Source organism: Pangasianodon hypophthalmus, chromosome 24 (assembly GCF_027358585.1).
Source record: "Pangasianodon hypophthalmus isolate fPanHyp1 chromosome 24, fPanHyp1.pri, whole genome shotgun sequence".
NCBI lineage: Eukaryota > Metazoa > Chordata > Actinopteri > Siluriformes > Pangasiidae > Pangasianodon > Pangasianodon hypophthalmus.
Window position 1 is genome coordinate 4,239,468 of NC_069733.1, and position 17,486 is coordinate 4,256,953.

At 38.7% G+C, this 17,486-nt stretch overlaps 1 protein-coding gene across 2 annotated transcripts in view; it reads right to left on the reverse strand.

Moving 5' to 3' along the window:
• The window catches only part of kntc1 (kinetochore associated 1), a 39,379-nt gene that overhangs the window by 6,270 nt on the left and 15,623 nt on the right, over nt 1-17,486 (reverse strand). For both annotated transcript variants that reach the window (XM_034299215.2, XM_034299214.2), the window contains exons 23-52: nt 17,252-17,395; nt 16,609-16,704; nt 15,981-16,084; nt 15,745-15,847; nt 15,369-15,503; nt 14,732-14,848; nt 14,564-14,636; nt 14,390-14,457; nt 13,965-14,299; nt 12,979-13,151; nt 12,329-12,426; nt 12,091-12,232; nt 11,809-11,865; nt 10,368-10,531; nt 10,026-10,130; nt 9,557-9,685; nt 9,182-9,298; nt 8,959-9,068; nt 7,861-8,095; nt 7,650-7,739; nt 6,268-6,436; nt 5,633-5,691; nt 4,094-4,310; nt 3,846-3,919; nt 3,082-3,292; nt 2,152-2,264; nt 1,937-1,992; nt 1,771-1,849; nt 411-535; nt 1-10 (exon numbers count right to left, since the gene is read on the reverse strand). The exon at nt 1-10 is cut by the window's left edge and continues 126 nt beyond it. In XM_034299215.2, the coding sequence (XP_034155106.2) occupies nt 1-10; nt 411-535; nt 1,771-1,849; nt 1,937-1,992; nt 2,152-2,264; nt 3,082-3,292; nt 3,846-3,919; nt 4,094-4,310; nt 5,633-5,691; nt 6,268-6,436; nt 7,650-7,739; nt 7,861-8,095; nt 8,959-9,068; nt 9,182-9,298; nt 9,557-9,685; nt 10,026-10,130; nt 10,368-10,531; nt 11,809-11,865; nt 12,091-12,232; nt 12,329-12,426; nt 12,979-13,151; nt 13,965-14,299; nt 14,390-14,457; nt 14,564-14,636; nt 14,732-14,848; nt 15,369-15,503; nt 15,745-15,847; nt 15,981-16,084; nt 16,609-16,704; nt 17,252-17,395 (3,708 nt within the window). The remainder of the gene's footprint in view (nt 11-410; nt 536-1,770; nt 1,850-1,936; nt 1,993-2,151; nt 2,265-3,081; nt 3,293-3,845; nt 3,920-4,093; nt 4,311-5,632; nt 5,692-6,267; nt 6,437-7,649; nt 7,740-7,860; nt 8,096-8,958; nt 9,069-9,181; nt 9,299-9,556; nt 9,686-10,025; nt 10,131-10,367; nt 10,532-11,808; nt 11,866-12,090; nt 12,233-12,328; nt 12,427-12,978; nt 13,152-13,964; nt 14,300-14,389; nt 14,458-14,563; nt 14,637-14,731; nt 14,849-15,368; nt 15,504-15,744; nt 15,848-15,980; nt 16,085-16,608; nt 16,705-17,251; nt 17,396-17,486) is intronic.

A 17,486-nucleotide genomic window follows, 5' to 3' on the forward strand; every position in this document is an offset into this window, starting at 1 on the left:
CAGGTAGTACCTGTGATGGAAGAAGCCGCAGTTGAAGGTGTTTGCGAGGAGGGAAAATTTAAGAGAACTGCAAAAGCATTTTAGCGTAAATACTGACGCAGACTTCTGCTTAAAGGAACATTCTGATTTTACAGAAATTATTTTGGTGTGATAAATGTCTATTACTTGTTAGCTACATTCATCTTATAGCTCTAGTGTGAAAGTAAAGACACCAAACATACATAATTTCAAGACCAAACTGGGCTAAATTGAAAACACTGCTCCTATTAACACATTTAAACTCTTATTAAGCTGGTTCACTATTTAAAAATGGTGCAAATAAAGATCCTAAACTGTAGAAATTAATACGTTTAAGAATTTTATGTACAGAAAATAAGACACGCCTCAGTTTGAAAAAGCTTGGCACGTACTTGACTTTATCTCTGGGTGTGTGAGACAGAGCCTCCAGCGTGGCCGAGTCTGCAACGTGAATGAGGCAGAGCAGAGCACGGCTGCGGTGCTCAAAGGTCAGTCTGAGACCTGATCCTCCCAACAGCTGAGGAAAAGGAGAAAAAAAGAAAAGAAAAGAAAAGAAAGACTAATGCATTCATTCTAAAACATTATCATTGCTATAGTAACAACTTCTCCAAGTACAGATTAAAAACATGGTTTTATATAACCACAAAAGCAAAAGTTCCCAAAAACCAACAACCAATTTAAATTACAAATAAGGAATTTGATGAGGAACTTGTTTTAACAAAACACACAAGAAATTTGCAGATTTAAAACTGATCTGTCTCTCTACCTCTTTATCTAAACCATACTAAATCACATACACTTTCATCATCATTAATCTGAACAACCAAATTAAATAGGTTATAAACTAAAAATTAAACTTAACCAGCCTTTATTTCAAATAATGAAATTGCTTCACTTATTTTACTACATCAAAAAATATATTTACTATGCTTTTATTTTTTTTAAATGCAACTATCAGTGTTTTACATTCAGCTTTTTTATTACCGTCTTGTTGCGACAATCATTAAAAAGTTCTGTTCTTTCCACATTTGGTCTGACAGCTTGGTTTGGCTTTGTGTTATCTAAGCAAGGAGCCTATATGTTGAAAGTGAAATCCACCAATATGTTTTTGTGTTCTTTAAAACTGTCTCAGCTTCGGCCTGACAACATCTTTGCGCTGTACTAGAATGGGTTCTGCTACTTCACTATTAAATCTACCCAGAAACAGAAGCCTGTGCGTTCTTACATTTCTGTTATTAAGTAAATAACTAGTCAAATATAAAAATTCACATTAAAAAAAAGTATAACCTGCAATTATTTAATTAAAATAAAAAATTCTAAAAAGGTTAAGGTTAGGTTTGGTTTCACACACAAGTTAGACAAATGACAAGTTTTATATCTAACACTTAGTTTTCCAGATCTACCTTCCTTTATTGGATTGAATCATATGAATGAACGCTGAAGTTAAAAGTCGAGTTCATTCATCCAGTAAATGAAAGGTTTGTTTGCAATTTAACTCGTGAGGAAAAACTACCGTCCATCAGCAGCTGTAGGAGGTGTACATGGGCTTGGATGGAAGGTGGGGTGAAGGAGTGTTTTTAAATAAATAAATAAATAAATAAATAAATAAATAAAGTTTGCAGTGTTACTATACTTTACCTTGTAACCTTCAAAGCTTCAATTTTACCCACTGGCCCTTTATTAAATTATACTAATACTGTATATTATTGGAAGAAGTAATATACACGCTGAAGCTACAGGCAAATAATTTACCCATTTCTCTGCACTCAGGATGGGACTGAGGAGACGTGCCCTCATATCCATAGGGTGCAGCTGCAGCAAATACACCACTCTGCAAAACAACAACAACAACAACAAATGTGGTATATAAAAAAACCTTTTTGTGCTGTGAAGTATAACGGAGAAGTTTTTAGTTCACCTCATGAGATCAGGATCCTCAGTAAGATCAGTCACAGAGTCCTGGTACTGGACGTCCTGTAGTGATGTAATCACTGTTATTAATAATCGCTCAATAATCAGTGCTAATCAATAATAAAGGTTATTAAACGCTTGGTTTCTTTAGATGCTTTGATATTATTCCTCAGTTTTCCCCCCATCATTTAAGTTCCTTGCGTGTGTTTGAAAACCTCTCACCTTGCCATTTGTCTGCCCTGTTTTGCAAAGCCACTTCTCTAGGAGGATATTACGGATCTTGAGAAGGTCAACACCGTTAATGGATGCAATCTCTTTAGCCACTGCGTGAATGTCTGGTCAAACAAAAGCGCAACAGAAAACGTGATGAGTAAATGAGAAAACGTGATGAGTTGTTAAAAATGGTTTTAAGTAGCCTTTTGTATGACACCCTAGGGCTGCTTGATTCTTATAAGAAATAGGAAACATGATTTTTTTTGGCTTGACCAATTTTGTAAGAAACAATATGTACAGTATATTTATATTATAAGAATATACGCATATTCTTACATTACTGCAGCAGAGCTTCATTTTCCGAGCAGATATTTGGGAATGACAGCTCGTCTTTTTCTTTTTTTTTTTTTAAACTATTTATGTTTAGATAACACATTCCAATAATCGCCATGGGCCAACCAGGGTCACCACAACGTCCAAAGGGTTCTTACCCTATCATTGTGAAAATAAAATTCAAACTTTTGCTCAGTTTCCGTTCTAATTTTTGAAAATCAAAATCACAAAAAGGAAAAATATGAAATTCTTTAGGGAGGCCGCATTAGCGCAGACAATAAGGAAATGTAAAGCTTTAGTGTTCTGAGTTTGACAGCAAAATATTCATATCCTTAATATTCAAAAAAATTTCCATATTTTTTCCACTTGCTGACTTTTTTTTCTAGGCACATCATAGTTCTAAATTACCAGCACATCAGCTTTAAAGCAGAAACTCCAAACTTTCATGAGTCTGCACCACAGTGGAACAGTATGAGTATAACCATTCAGCCTTGCAGTAGAAAAGAGGCTACTGTACATCTCAATAAGTGGTTAAGTTGCTTGAGTATTGATGCTTATGTAGTAATTACTGGTTATTTGGGTCTGCATGGTGAGTTTTGCTCTCACCAGGGTAGGTCTGTCCAGCAGGACTCTTCATGCGCTCCACCACTGAGCTGTGCTCGAACAGAGCCACAATGAGACGGCCGGGCAGTCCTGTGAGTTTCAGCAGCTCGGGGCAGTCCAGCTGAAAGGTCATGAGAGCGTTCTCCGTGGCTGACCGCTGGTACTGCAGCTGCAGCTTCGAGGTGAACATCTCTCCCCTCGTCCGTAGCTCCTCCTACACACACACGCACACACACGCACGCACACGCACGCACACGCACGCACACGCACGCACACGCACGCACACACACGCACACACACACACACACACACGCACACGCACACGCACACGCACACGCACACAGCCAGGATGGAAAAAATACAGAGAACAAAATAGGAGATAGAATTGAATATTTATGCATTCATCTAATTATGATAAATTAAATTACATAAGCGGTGTCATTTATGCTATAAAAGTATATATGTAAATAATACAAAATGTAGCCTAATATTTTTGTAATATTTTTTAGTAAAAAAAAAAGCCTCAATGTAAAAGCAACAAGATGGCAACAGAACCTACAGGTTATATTAAAGTGCATATTTACAGGTTATATTAAAGTGCATATTAAAGTGTTATATTAAAGAATAAAACAAACCTGTATTCATGGAAATGACACGACTTTAAAGATTAACAAAGCTAAGTGCAAAAAACTTTGTCTTAGTGGCGTCTCATCTATAAAAACAAACTCTTCATTTATTGATTTTATCTTATTCATATGGTGACAAACCTGTAGAGTATCAGACTTCAGCAATTTGTGTACGAGATCCAAGCTGAATTTCAAAAACATGGTTTTCTCTGTCCCTGTAAGCAGCAGAGGAGCGCGCGCACACACACACACACACACACACACACACACACACACACACACACACACAGGGCAAGTAAAAGCTGCAGTCTGTTGCTCAGTCCCATGTTTTGCCCAATGTAAGGAAGTTCATGAGTGATTTCAAAGCAAAGTCTCCTCTGCTATCTGACCTGCAGGAAGATCCTGAGCGATTTTGTGCATGGTCGCTGCAGCCAGTTCCAGGTTCTGAATGCAGAGAGCGTGTTTAAATATGTTCTGAATCACAGCGTTTGTGTCTCTGCTGGGGCCGTGAGCCTGCGAGCGCTTCGTCTGGTCCAGCAGCAAAGGCATCAGCTTGTTCTTGAACACATGGTTCACTGTCAGGATGTAAAGCTTATCCAGGTTAACCTGAGTGAAAAAGGTGAGAAAAAAAAGCCCGAACCTGAAGTATCATGAGAATAAACACTGAGCTGAGTTTATTAGGTGCACCTACACTCATTTTATTACAATGAGGCATAAACTGCAGCACACACACACACACACACACACACACACACACACACACACTTCCATATCAGTGTCTCTACTGGACCAACAGTGGACAAGTGAAAGCTCCGGTGTGCTGCCTAGGTTCCATGTTTTGGTTGCATAGAAATCTAAAAAATGGTAGTTGACCATTAAGTGCATTAATTAAGACGTATAAATTCTAGCTAAAGGAACGACTCTGCCATAATCATCCTTCTCCAAGAAAGTGTCTGAGGTAGCACACTGTGTTTCCCTCCCCAACAGAAAGTCAGCAAGTCTCTGGCCTAGTGTTAGGCTATGAGCTGTGGTGTTTTCTCTTCACGTTAGCCATAATATATGTAAGGAACCACAACAGACAACAGACTCTGCTGTTATACAAAAATAATCTACGCAAAAATAATGTATAATATACCTGTATATAGGTAGTACACAATTTAGGTTTTGGGAGCTGTGATGCTATGTCTGACGAGCATCTTATCTAAACACATTTAACTGTGAGGTGAATGTGTGTGTGCTACAAGGACAGTTATATGTTTTACACTGCACTTTATTTTGCTCGGTTTCGTCAGTTTCCACATACCTGAGGGAATGCCGTAAGTCATCTGTCATGATAACTTGACTAATAAAATTCGATGCGAGCGGTGCAGCAGGTGGTGGCATTCAGATCAATCATTGTGTTTGCACCACCGTTTTGTTTAAAATATACACCCCAATAAAATGCTTGTATTGTCAAAGTCAATAAAGAGGAGATGTTTTTCTTTGTCTGGTTGTTGAACGAGAGGAAAAGAAAACACCAGGCCTACTGTGTCTACTCTGCTGGGCAACTGTGAATAAAAAACAGCCAAGACACGTAATAATCTTAACCCGGGGTTCGCACTACTGATTTGTCAACCCCTGGATACGAGAAGCTCGCTGCAACTGCTACATTTATTCCTGAAGTGTTCACGAGTTACTCACTGGATTCTTCTGCATATACTGTATATACGTAGTACATAATTTAGGTTTTGCAGCTTTCCAGGAATGTTCTAGACAAGGAGCTAGATTTTATGCCTATGCATAATGTCTGTGTTAGAGATACATTACAGCCAGATTGATCCAGTGTTGTTGGAAAGAACTATGGCGATATTTTGAACCTTTTACTACATCTTTTGTAGATTGTAAATTACACACTGATTTTGTCCTCCTTGCCGATTAATGCGTTTTACCTTCATGAGTTTGGATATGAGCAGCAGGGTGGGTAACGTCTCCTCATTCAGCTCAGGAGCTGGAAAAACACACACAGTAGAGAAAAACATGAGCAAAGACACTGACATTACAACATTTCTCAGTACAAAAACCAAACAAGGCACAATAACCATTTATTTAACACAAAAGTGGGTACAAAACAATTCTAATGCAAAGTATAACAATGGTTACTAGGCCACGGTTCAATTACCAGTTAACCATGTGACCATATTAGGAGATTATTATGAATTTACATCATTGCTTCATTTTGATTGACTGAAGTGATTTAATTAAAAATAGTCTGAAAAGAACTAAAAGAAAGAAGTAGTTTCGCCATGACCCTGTCGATCTCCAGACCTGATTCTGCCAGAGTTAGAGCAGCCATATTATCAAGAACAGGATGATCCAAGAAACTGTTCACAGGATATGGTTCTAAAAGCAAAGAGTGGGCATCTGTTTCACTTTTTTAACCCTCTTCACTCAAAATTAGAACTGCACACTGTGTACCACAAGACCCACTGATATTTTAGGTACTGTACTGCTTCAAATCTTAATATACCTCAATATCAAAATTCAAACCACCAAGGGCAAACTTCGTGCTCACAATAATACTCACAAATCATCTTCCAGAAGTAGAGGTGAGTCTGGAGGAGGAGGTGGAAAGGCAAGCGAGTGTTGGCGAGAGGATTCGACTCCAGAGAGTTCTCCAGAAGGTACGTGCTCTCCACGTCAGTGGGAGGAGAAGTCCGCCTGTGGGACTTCAGGTGCTGGAGCAATCCCATCATCTGCACGGTTATAGACAAATATATACACTGTGGCAAAAACAAGCTCAGATTTTCACTTATAACTGATAATCAAGTCTAGAATAAATGAGAAAGCATCAAACTGGAGATTTAAGGTACAGCACCTCTGAATGTCAATGGACCAATGTAAACTTCTTTAGCACAAAGAGGACAATGGAAAAAGAGACAAACAGTGCTACTTCCTTCATATGTTTTCGAGTTTTCCATGCTTCCGTGCATCTGTGATACTCGTTAGCGCATGGATTATATGGATTTATCATTGCAACCAGCAGATGACGTGATTAGATTTGGGAATTGATCCAAACCTGGTCAAGGTCACAGCAAGGTCAAATGTCTGAAAGTGCTTCTTCAAAAGCTTCCTTCCTATTTGAAGTACATTTTAGGGGGTATTTCAGGCATACAAATTTGTAAGAGGAAAAACTAGACTTGTTGGCTACATTCTATTCGTTCCTGATTTATAAACTCTAAATTTCTTTGATTGATTTCGCCCATAAAAATCAGAAAGAAATCAAGACTCAGCCACAGCCTCACTTCTGGAAACCATTTTATGTATTTATGCCTGATTTTGGTGGCCCAAAATCAACTTCAAGACATTTGTTAACAGCAAATAAGCTGATGTAAATGACAAATATTCAACCTTCAAAATAAAGGAAGAGCTTTCTGGAAGAGCTTTTTCTTCAGAAGACCATTAAGACTTAGTTATTAAATACTTCACAATCTAAACTCCCTTCATTTGCCTCAAAGCTCAATGAAATATTTGCTTAAGTGAGGCAGCACAAACTTTTCTAATGATATGTTGTACATTCCAGACTGTATATTATTTCAGCCATTTAAAATTTGCCTCTTGTTTTTGTACCAAATTTGCGAGCAGCTGGAACAATTTAGAAGATTTGCATTTGGAATTAAAGTTAAACTGCTTCACAAGAGTCTTCAGATGTCAAGTGTTTGCTGCAAACTGAGTTGTTCTTCATGGGTAGGTTAAATTAAATTTGATTTTACACCAATCTCTCAATCAGTATTTACTGCAGTTGACCAGCTATAATCTCAAAATAGCCTTTTTATATTCTCCTTTGCTTTTCGCTCATATACAGTGTCACCTAATTGAAGTTATAACCGCATAAGGTCTTATGAGGTTATTTTCAGTTCAGGTTTCATTTATAAATTCAGCTGTAAAACAGAGTAAAAAATATCTTACCTGGTTGAGCGGTAAAACAGTAGTGCTTTCATCTGCAGTCTGAATGGTTTTCAGGACCCTCTCAATTCGCTCATAGTTGTACGGACTCAGCTGCAAGCAAACCGCAAAAACGTCTTGAGCACCTTATCTCATTATCATCACGGTAATCAGGTAAATAACATTTTCTATCTGTTTTGCAGTCTGTGACCTGCATGTTGTGACTGAGTCTGACCTTCGTGAGTGCTGTGTGCAGACTGATGACCAGGTCTGCAGTGGAGCTCAGCTGAGGAACGATCCGTAGAACGTGTTCCAATACATCCTCATTCCCTACTTCTGCACCCTCGTCCCCTTCGGCCAGTCCCGAATCCCCGGCTCCGACTTCACAGTGCTTATGATCTGCTTTCTCCTGCAGCAGCAGCGTGGTGATGTAGAGATTAAGCGCAGAGTCACTGTCCAGCCCGTACGTTCTGCAGAACACGGAGATCAAACATTAAAAGATCTGATAATATTCTCTCCTTGATTTATATGGAACGTGCGAGCTCAGTGATTAAAAATATGCTAAAAATAGGCATTTAATAGAAGTGATTTAATGTTGTTGGGCTTCTTTTAGGCAGTATAACCCCAATGGGAAATTAATCCTACAAAAGTTGTCCAGGCTTTTAATTTCTAAAACACTGGCTTCAGTAAGAATTAAAGTATATTTTGGTATGTTCATGAGCAGTTGAAGAGGGGGAAAAAAAAATTCAGGGTCATTTGTTTTAATTGTACCTTCAGCATTGTTTCATTTTCAACATTGTGAATGTGATCTTCAGTCCAGTGACAGTAGTCCCATAAATCAGTTCAATTTTAACAGGAGATATTGTCACAAAGCAGCTTTATAGAAATATAAATGTAAATTATGAGCCAGACACGACAGCAGCATGGATTAAAAATGATTACACATATTACTAAAATCTAAAAGTGCTGAGTGTGTTTACGGGATGATCAGTATGAGTAAATTGTGAATAGGACTCCTGGGATGAGCACAAGGCAGTCTTTAGGATTACTGCAGCACTTCTACAGCAGAAATCTATAGTACCCAGGAAAGGTAATTCACTGAAGCAAGGCTGAGTCCTTTAATACGGGCGTCTTTACAGCATCTTTAAGGTTCTTGTGCTTTTGGCCAATTTTGAATATTTTCAGTATTTGTTTGCAAAACACAAGTCTTGTGTTTATCCAGTATTTCATATCTAAGAAGTATTTCCACCCTGATGAGAAATCCCAGGCAGAACGGCTGACGTGTCTATACGCTCAGCTCTCCAGAGAATATAGTAAATGCAGGTTAACTCACCTGCAGTAATCTTGTAAGATCTCAGCAGTCATGTTTCTGTTCTTTACAAGTACAGGAATCAGATTCCTCTTGCTCTCCGAACACTGTCTAAACACAGACTGAATAGAAACCTGGAAAAAGAATAAAGCAGGACACTGACATATTTTCCTTCTTAGTAGCCAGAGGAAAAAAAAAAACAACCAAAACTACTCATACTTTGCTTGAAAACAAAAAAACAACTAACCCCAAATTTTCCAAGCTTAATACCCCACTCTGCATCTGTGATGACAGACAGGAAGTTCTTCTTCTCTTGCTGGTCGTTATAAAGCGTGCAGAAATGGGCTCCGACCATCGCCACAGCCTGAGGAGGACAATTCAATTATCAAAGTAAAAAAAAAATTGCAAGGTTGCACATTTTGTCCAGAATGTATTTATATGTTCAAACCCACAACCTATTCACTGCTAATGCACCATTTTGGAGTCTGAGAACATGGTGGAGAATATCTAACAACTCATACAATCCCAATATGCACTGCAACAGATCCCAAGTCCAAACCCTGGCGCAGTATAAAATGCATCAGCAGGGCACCAGTTTGGACAAAAGGATGAAATATCTTACCATGATCTTGTCATAGTTTTGCCAAGCATTGGTAATTATTTTCCACAGAATGTCCAGAACGTCAGATTTGCCCAGAACAGTGCAAAGGCCAATGGCCAAGTCACAGTCCACCACCCGCCAGTTCAGGACCTACAATACATAATATATTATGTTCATATTAAAAATGTTTACATTCCTCAAATAGTCTGAAGACAAATTTCTCTAATCAAAAAGGGTTAAGTTTTTGGTGAATTTTAACCCCTTGGTTAAATAAGCAATTATTTGCTGAAGGATTGTTTTGACAGTTTGTTCTTATTCCAAAACTGAATATTAATATTGTTTCATTATTAATTATACTACAATCTGAACATAAGCAATAAAAAAAATCTAATTTAATCAGCTTTTGTTAAACAAACTAAAAAAAAAGTTATTTCAATTATACGTTTTAACAACAATTCAGCCCTTTATTTCCCAGCGGCACGATGCTCACCTTATGTAATAAAGACACCACAACCATGTTGATAGAAGAGAGAGCCGTCTTCTCGATCGCCTCCAGAGTCTGCTTATCTCGGGCTAACCGACTGTTACTATGAAGCTGATGGGTAAAAAAAAAAAAAAAAAGAGGCCTGTATGACTAAACCTTAATATACAGACTCTAAAGCTTCATGAAGCGAACAGTAATCTCATTACTACGCTGATGAATTAGAAACATTGTAATGTAAGTTTTAATATTTATCCTGGGAGTCTGAACTACAATTTTCCACTTCTAAAATGAAGCTTTTTTTAATATGAAGAGTTGAGTTTCAGTGAATTAGATTTAGAAAGGTCTCACTTTCATGCTCAAACTGAGGTCCATGTTGTTGGAGACGAAGTGCTGTAAAATGCTGCCGTATGACTCCAGCAGCAGCCTCAGGGCCAGTTCCAGCTGACTGCACTCCTGCAGACTCTGCAGCATGGTGGCCATGGGGCCCAACAACGGCCGAACATAGTCAGTGTCTGGAAAACATTGAATCAGTGAACAGCCGGACATTTGAAATCCATTTTTATGAAATCCAGCGATGGTGTATGAGTCAGGAAAGCATTAAGGAGTAAGAACTCTCCTGGAATAAAACACCCCAGTCTTGTGTTCTCACCAAAGTGTAGGAACCAGTACGATTATGTGGAATAATGCAGTAGTGGTGGTCGGTGTAACAATATAAAATCAGATACCAGTAGAAATCTGTAAACTGGTACATATTTAAAAAACTGTTGGGCTCCAGCTGAATGTTACTGACTGTCAAGCACAAGCTTCACAGAATAACCAAACCTCTCCACTGACAGTTTTTAAAAAAAATCTGTGTTTAACTCATAGGCAAAAAGTAAATCTTGTTTATATATGAGAATGAGCAGCTTGACTGGCTTCTAGTGACGTACAGATGGGTAACAAGTTGAAGGAAAAAGCACTGGCTCTGTTCTGCTTCTTGGGAAATTTATTTATTCTTGCTGCCATTGTTTGTATCCACTTCTCTCCTTAGTGCAAATCAATAAAAAGTTCTTCTGACTGATTAGCTTTATCCTCTGTCTGTCCTGATGGGTGTGGTCTCTTCCCAGATGACTCCACCCCCAGGTACAGGGCACAAAGGCTCACTGAATAATTTGAAGAGTGTGAAAATGATATAAAATCAGCAGCTGTGGCCTTCACACTCACCAGATCTCACTCAGTTGAGCACCTACGGGAGATTTTGCAGTGACGTGCTAGACAGCGCTCTCCACCAGCATCATCAAAACACCAACTGAGGGAATATCTTTTGGAAGAATGGTGTTCGTCACTCCAATACAGTTCCAGACTTATAGAATCTGTACCAAGTTACACTGAAACGGTTTTGGAGGCTTGTGGTGGCCCAACACCTTGCTAACAAAGGCTATGGTGCTTTTCCTTTAATTTGTCACCCATCTTAGATTACTGTACATCATTATAACCAATTAGAAACTAATAGATAAACCAATCAACATCTATTGGAAAGAAGCATACGGTGAATAAGCACCTAAAAAAAGACGAACAACTTCAGATTTATTAACGAATATATAAAATGAATACTTTGAGCTTAAACATATGGTGTTGTCCTATAGAATTTTCCCCAAACAAAGTTTTCTTAAGTAGTAACCTGAACCACAACAACAACAACAACAACGACAACAGAACTGACATTATCCTTAAAAATACAAAATACTAGTACATTTATAAAGCAGTCTTAATAAACAGAAATGTTAATGTGGCATGAAATGTAAATTACCTTCCTGTAGAGCACAATATGACAAGCACGAGCAACCCAGAGGATAAAATGTTGAATCTAGAACGCAACAAAAATGGAAATGCAGAGCAATTTAATTGAAATTTTATCACCTTGGGAAATAAGACTATCTCAGGACACAAGCTGGTGACCCATTCCATATCACAACACAGGGTGAGTGACAATATTTCAAATCTGTACACAATAATTCACAATATTTTAGTTCTACATCTTGTACAAGTGACATCAGCATAATGGCTTAATACAGAGGCACCATGCAGGTACCTGCGAGCGGCAGAAGACTGGTGGTGATCTTATACTGCACTGGGAGCACTGAGACCGGGTCCAGCACGATGCCGTCCTCATTAAACACGTCCTGAACGCTGGTCTCCGTGTAGGCGTCTTCCTCACCACTCAGTACAGCATCCTGCGGGTACAGCGCAAAATAAAGAGCACGCTAAATAACACACTAATAAACATACGGACACAAAACACAACTGCGTGGTAGACGCCGGAACTGTACCTTTACAACAAAGCCGTAGTCATCAATCTGACACTGGCGGTACACGTCGGCAGCGTCTCTGGTGCTTTTACACAATTCCAAACAGTCAAGCAGCAGATCTACAGGAGAACAAACCAAAAATGTTCATGATGACTTATCATACGTGTCCCTGTAGAGTTTACAAGGGAAAAAAAGCTCAAAAAATTAGGGAAAAATGTAACAAGTATAAATAAAAGAATACAAAAAATAATAATATATGCTACTATCTTTTCATTTTCATTTAATTTATGATTATTTGAGTTCCAAGTGGCTTCAAACACCAAACCGCAAATACTCTTTTTCCCCCCAAAGGCACATAAAATTCATAGATTATCTCTAGAACTATAAACAATGTTAAGTTCATTTGACTCTTTGAAAAATTACTACAGTGCGCTACGATGTCAACATGCCCAGGAATAAAAAGAAATTACTGTGGGTATGCTTTGAATTCAGAAATAAATATTTAGTAGTAAGCCAAATTTAGCATTTTATTTAATTACTGATTGAATTAGTGACTTTTTTTTTAGACTTTAATCACTACTTGGATTTTCAAACCCTGATTAAGCCTCAAATAAATCATTTCTACTCGATGGATAAAAATGTATTTCTGAGTAAGATGAAGGTACGGGTACCGGCGTGGCAGATGGTGATGGCCTGACAGGCCAGTTTGTGGATGAGAGCTGGGAGATTCACTCTTTCGGGCAGCACCATAGGGACGTTGTCCTCCAGCATCTGACAGAGACGCTGTGCCGTGCTGAACAGCACTCGGCCTGTGCTTGAGTTAGGATGGTGCTGGTAGAGCTCGCTGAAAAGGGAGAAAAAAACAGCACTATTTATTAACTGCCTTGAAGATTCTCAGTCTCACTTAAGTCAAAGGTGAGTGGACATGTAGATGTAGATGACTGTACATTTATACAAGAAGCTACTAGACAGTTTCAAAAGATTCCATTGGTTCATATTTTATTCTTGAGGTATGATGTATACAGGCTACAGCCCTTCAAAGAACTCACTCTAACACTCTAACTGACGGACTGACAAGGGCTGCATTCCTCATTTTTTTTGCACTTTCACACTGATTTCACACTTTCATTGATTGGTCGGAAATACGGTGATGAAAGAAGGTAAACTAACGTTAACAGAGTGTGCGCAGAAATCGCAAAAGTCACCCGAGCAGGGAGAGAACTGAGCCAAAACAAAATAAAATATTGGATAAATATATAACAATCATTTGTTCGTCATATTCAGTGTTTAATTTGTTTATCGATATAAAATCTACAGCAATAAAGCTCTGTCCTTCGGTTGAGTTCGTGCTTTGCGGCACAGTTTAGCAGTTCATAGCTACAAAAAAATAAATATATAAAATAATAATAATGCTGTAACCCAAAATACCATATTTGTTCACATCATGCAGTCGAGTTGATATAGAATCGAATCGCTTTCTCACTGCAGTTGAACCGTAATCCACTCAGAGTGGTTGTTTTGGTCCACCCTCGAGTGTGATTACTGTGTGCACACATGCATAAATGAACTGCACTGTGGGGAGAACACACCAGGGTTCCATTCAAATGGACTAAACACTGTACGTGTGAAAGCATTTGTAGTGTCTCATTGTTAGTACCTGAGGATTTTAAGGGCTTTCTCTACATTCCCAGCTTCTAAAGCCCGATCTGCCAGGTCTGCCCACAGCTCCTGCTCAGTCCTCTCAAGGTGTCTGGCCAGACGATGAAGTCCAGCCTCAGTGGACAGCGTTCTTGTTTTGCCATCGGGGTCATTAGCGACTGCCGCTTTGGCCTTGCTGTCTGGCTCTTTAGCGTTAGCCTTGTCCGGGTGTTTCTTCCTCGAATGACGCCACGCTCGCGTGTTCTCGTACGCAGTGATGAGCTGCTGATTGAACTGCCTCCTCACTGCTGGATCATCATACTCCTCAGGGGTCAGGAAGATGTCAAAGTCCTCCTGAGGTGCACGCATAAGGAAAAGAATATGAATTATTTAATTCACATTTAAAAGGTTAAAAAGTAAAATATACTTGAGATGATTAAGTACCTGCAAGTGAGCAATGGCTGTGAACATTTTTAAGTTGTTCTCACACCCCATTCTCTTTAGGGCATCATCTGTGAGAATTAAAAAAAAAAAATTGCATATTAATGTGTATCACATGAATTTAGAAAGGTTATAAGTAATTTTCTTATTGGTCCTAGTCCTGGACAGAACCATCACCTCTCTGAATGCTCTGCAGATACTTCAGTGCCTCTACCATCGTCTGGGCGACTTGCATCTGTAGTTTCTTAAGCTGCAAAGCAAAATCAGCTTTAAGTAAATTGCAAATTATGCACCACTTGCACAAAAATAACTACAAGCCTTGTACAAGCCAATGTACAACCCGACCTCAGGGAACTGCTCCTTGTTCTGCAGTTGGAGTCTCGCCCAGCTGGCCAGTCGCTCAATTACGAGTTCTGCCTCTGCAGGCGGCAGCTTTTTCAGCCCGGCTATACACCTGTCCCTCTGCAAATACAAAAGACATTCGAATTATAAAACCACGTATGCAACGTTTATTTCCCAGACATTTACGGGTTCCTATGGAGTCTGCTTTACAGAATCATGGAATGTGTTGCAGAATAAAACTGGCATTACTCACATAAATACAGAATACAGTCTTAACACAGGATGTAGCAGGCTCAGTAAAAATGATATTATCTTAGCAAAATATTACCAGTTTATTGCCTTTAATTAAAGGGTAAAAAGTATAACATCCCGCAAGGTTTTGTTCTAGGCCCCTTATTGTTCACCCCATAATATTAGGTTTCATATCTACTCTGATGATACACAATTATACCATCAGTTCGGCCAGACTCAGCACAGTTTGAACACTTTTACAATTTGAAGCTTTTGGATGCATCTAGGAGGATTCCTGGTATTATAATACGGTCTAAACAAAACGAAACGAAACAAACCATCCAAATAAAGTCTGCTGTGTGTGCTGAGAAACATACAACAAAGAAAAGTAGAGTGCTGAGAAAAGTACCTCATTCTTTTCCAAACGCTGAATGCAGTAGATGTAGTAGATTTCAGATGAGTTGAGCTTATAGGTTTCAGCGAGTTTAAGAGAATCTTCCAGTGAAGTGGCCAGGTCCTGTTTCAGAATATGTCTTACAAGCATCTGCTCACACACACACACACACACACACACACACACACACACACACACACACACACACACACACACACACTTTAAGTACAGGCAGTGGTGATTAGTATCATGCTTGGTTGATGATACTACACTTGTACATCACATGGATTGTACCAGAGTATTAACGTCTGTGATCATTAAAATAAAGTGTTAACATGTGCACATGTTATACGTTACAGGTTGGGATGAGGGGAAAAAAAAAAACACTAACCATTGTCTCTCTGGAGTTAGAGAGCGTTAAGTTGCGAATTCCGTAACACCGCAGAAGTTTCTTCATCTCCATTAAACGATAACTCTCTTTTAAAAGCTCCTGTCTGGAACAGGTAAAGAGATGTAAATGCAACAACAGTAGCTTCCACACATTAAAAAAAACATATCTGCATTTTATATCTGTAAATTCTCAGCTTCCATTAGTCTTTTGGGGTTTTAGGGTTTTGTGATGAGTACTTGGGGTGCTCTTTTCCCAGATGCTGTTGAACAAGCTTCTCTATTGTGTCATTCCAGGGAACCACAGCCTTGTACATGATCTCGAGGACAGCGTCCATCACCAGCTGAAACACACGGAATGACACGATGCAGCACACGGCTATATTTGCTTTACAGACGTTTGCGCTTAATCAAATATAATTAGCCTTATTCATGTTCACGATCATTCAACATTTACCATTTATCCCACAATAGTATTAATGTGATGGGTGGTTATGCATAAGAGTCAGTAGAAATAAATAAAGTCAGTGAAAAAACAATGGTTATTGTTGTCTGATGACTGTTTATGTTTTGTCATGGGTTAAGATTTGTTAGTTATCTTAAGGCAAAAGTGATAAAAAATAACAAGCCAAATGATAAACCAGCATATAGCTACATCGACCACCTATTTTAGGCTGTAGTCCCAAATTATTTTTATTTCAGCTACTCTATAAAGAGTGTAACATTACAGCTAGCAATCTGATGCATTAGCATTGGCTATTAAAGAAATTTTCACTGGTTTGTTTGGTACGTTTAAGTGATTTTAGGCATTTCCCATTTACTGTAAGGTTTGCGTATCATGCGGTGAGGTTTTAAGAGGTGCGCTTACATTAGTGTCAGTCATACAGTGAACCAGAGCCACTGCTTTGGCTTCCCACTCAGTGAACAGAGACGTGATCTGAGAACTGCAGCAATCCAGCAAGTCCTGAAAACAGCACAGCAAACAGTTCAGCTCTAAAGAAGGACTAGAAATTTAAGTAATTACTCTCCTACGCATGAACACCGACCTAAAAACAAAGACTGAGGATAATGGAAGAACATTTTGTTTATTTCTTATACCACAATTTTGATTTATAGTTTAGAAATTTCTCACACTATTGTATGAAGAAAATATAGTATTACAAAGACATACAATAGTACTACATTATACAATTACATATAATTACCATTCTATAATTATTTTAATCAAGAAAATACATCTTTAGACCCTCTGAAATTAATTACAAGGTACAATAGCTAAAACTGTAATGAGCAAACAAACAAGCTAAATGTTAAATAAACCTAGCACAGTACATCACAGGTTTAACAAACAGCGAAGACATAAATTAGAACAGATCTACGATCAACTCAAGAATTAGTGACACTCTTGAAAATGAGACAATTTGAGCGTTGAGTATTTTGAGGCATAGAAAGCTAAAGGTATCAGCTGAATGCTGGTACAAGAATGCGTGTAGGAAAGAGAATAAATGAACCTTAATGTAATCTAAGAGGATGCGATCGATGTCCAGTCTGTGCTCCAGAGCGTACGGTCTCACGCTGCTCTCAACCACACCTGCGATCAGCTCCGGCGCGAGCACTTTATCCAGCATCAGAAACGCCATGCTACGGGTACTTCCCTACAAAATAAACACGAGCACGGACACACACGTCCACATACACACACAAACAACAACTTATTGGTTCATGCATGTTAGGTAATTAATACGA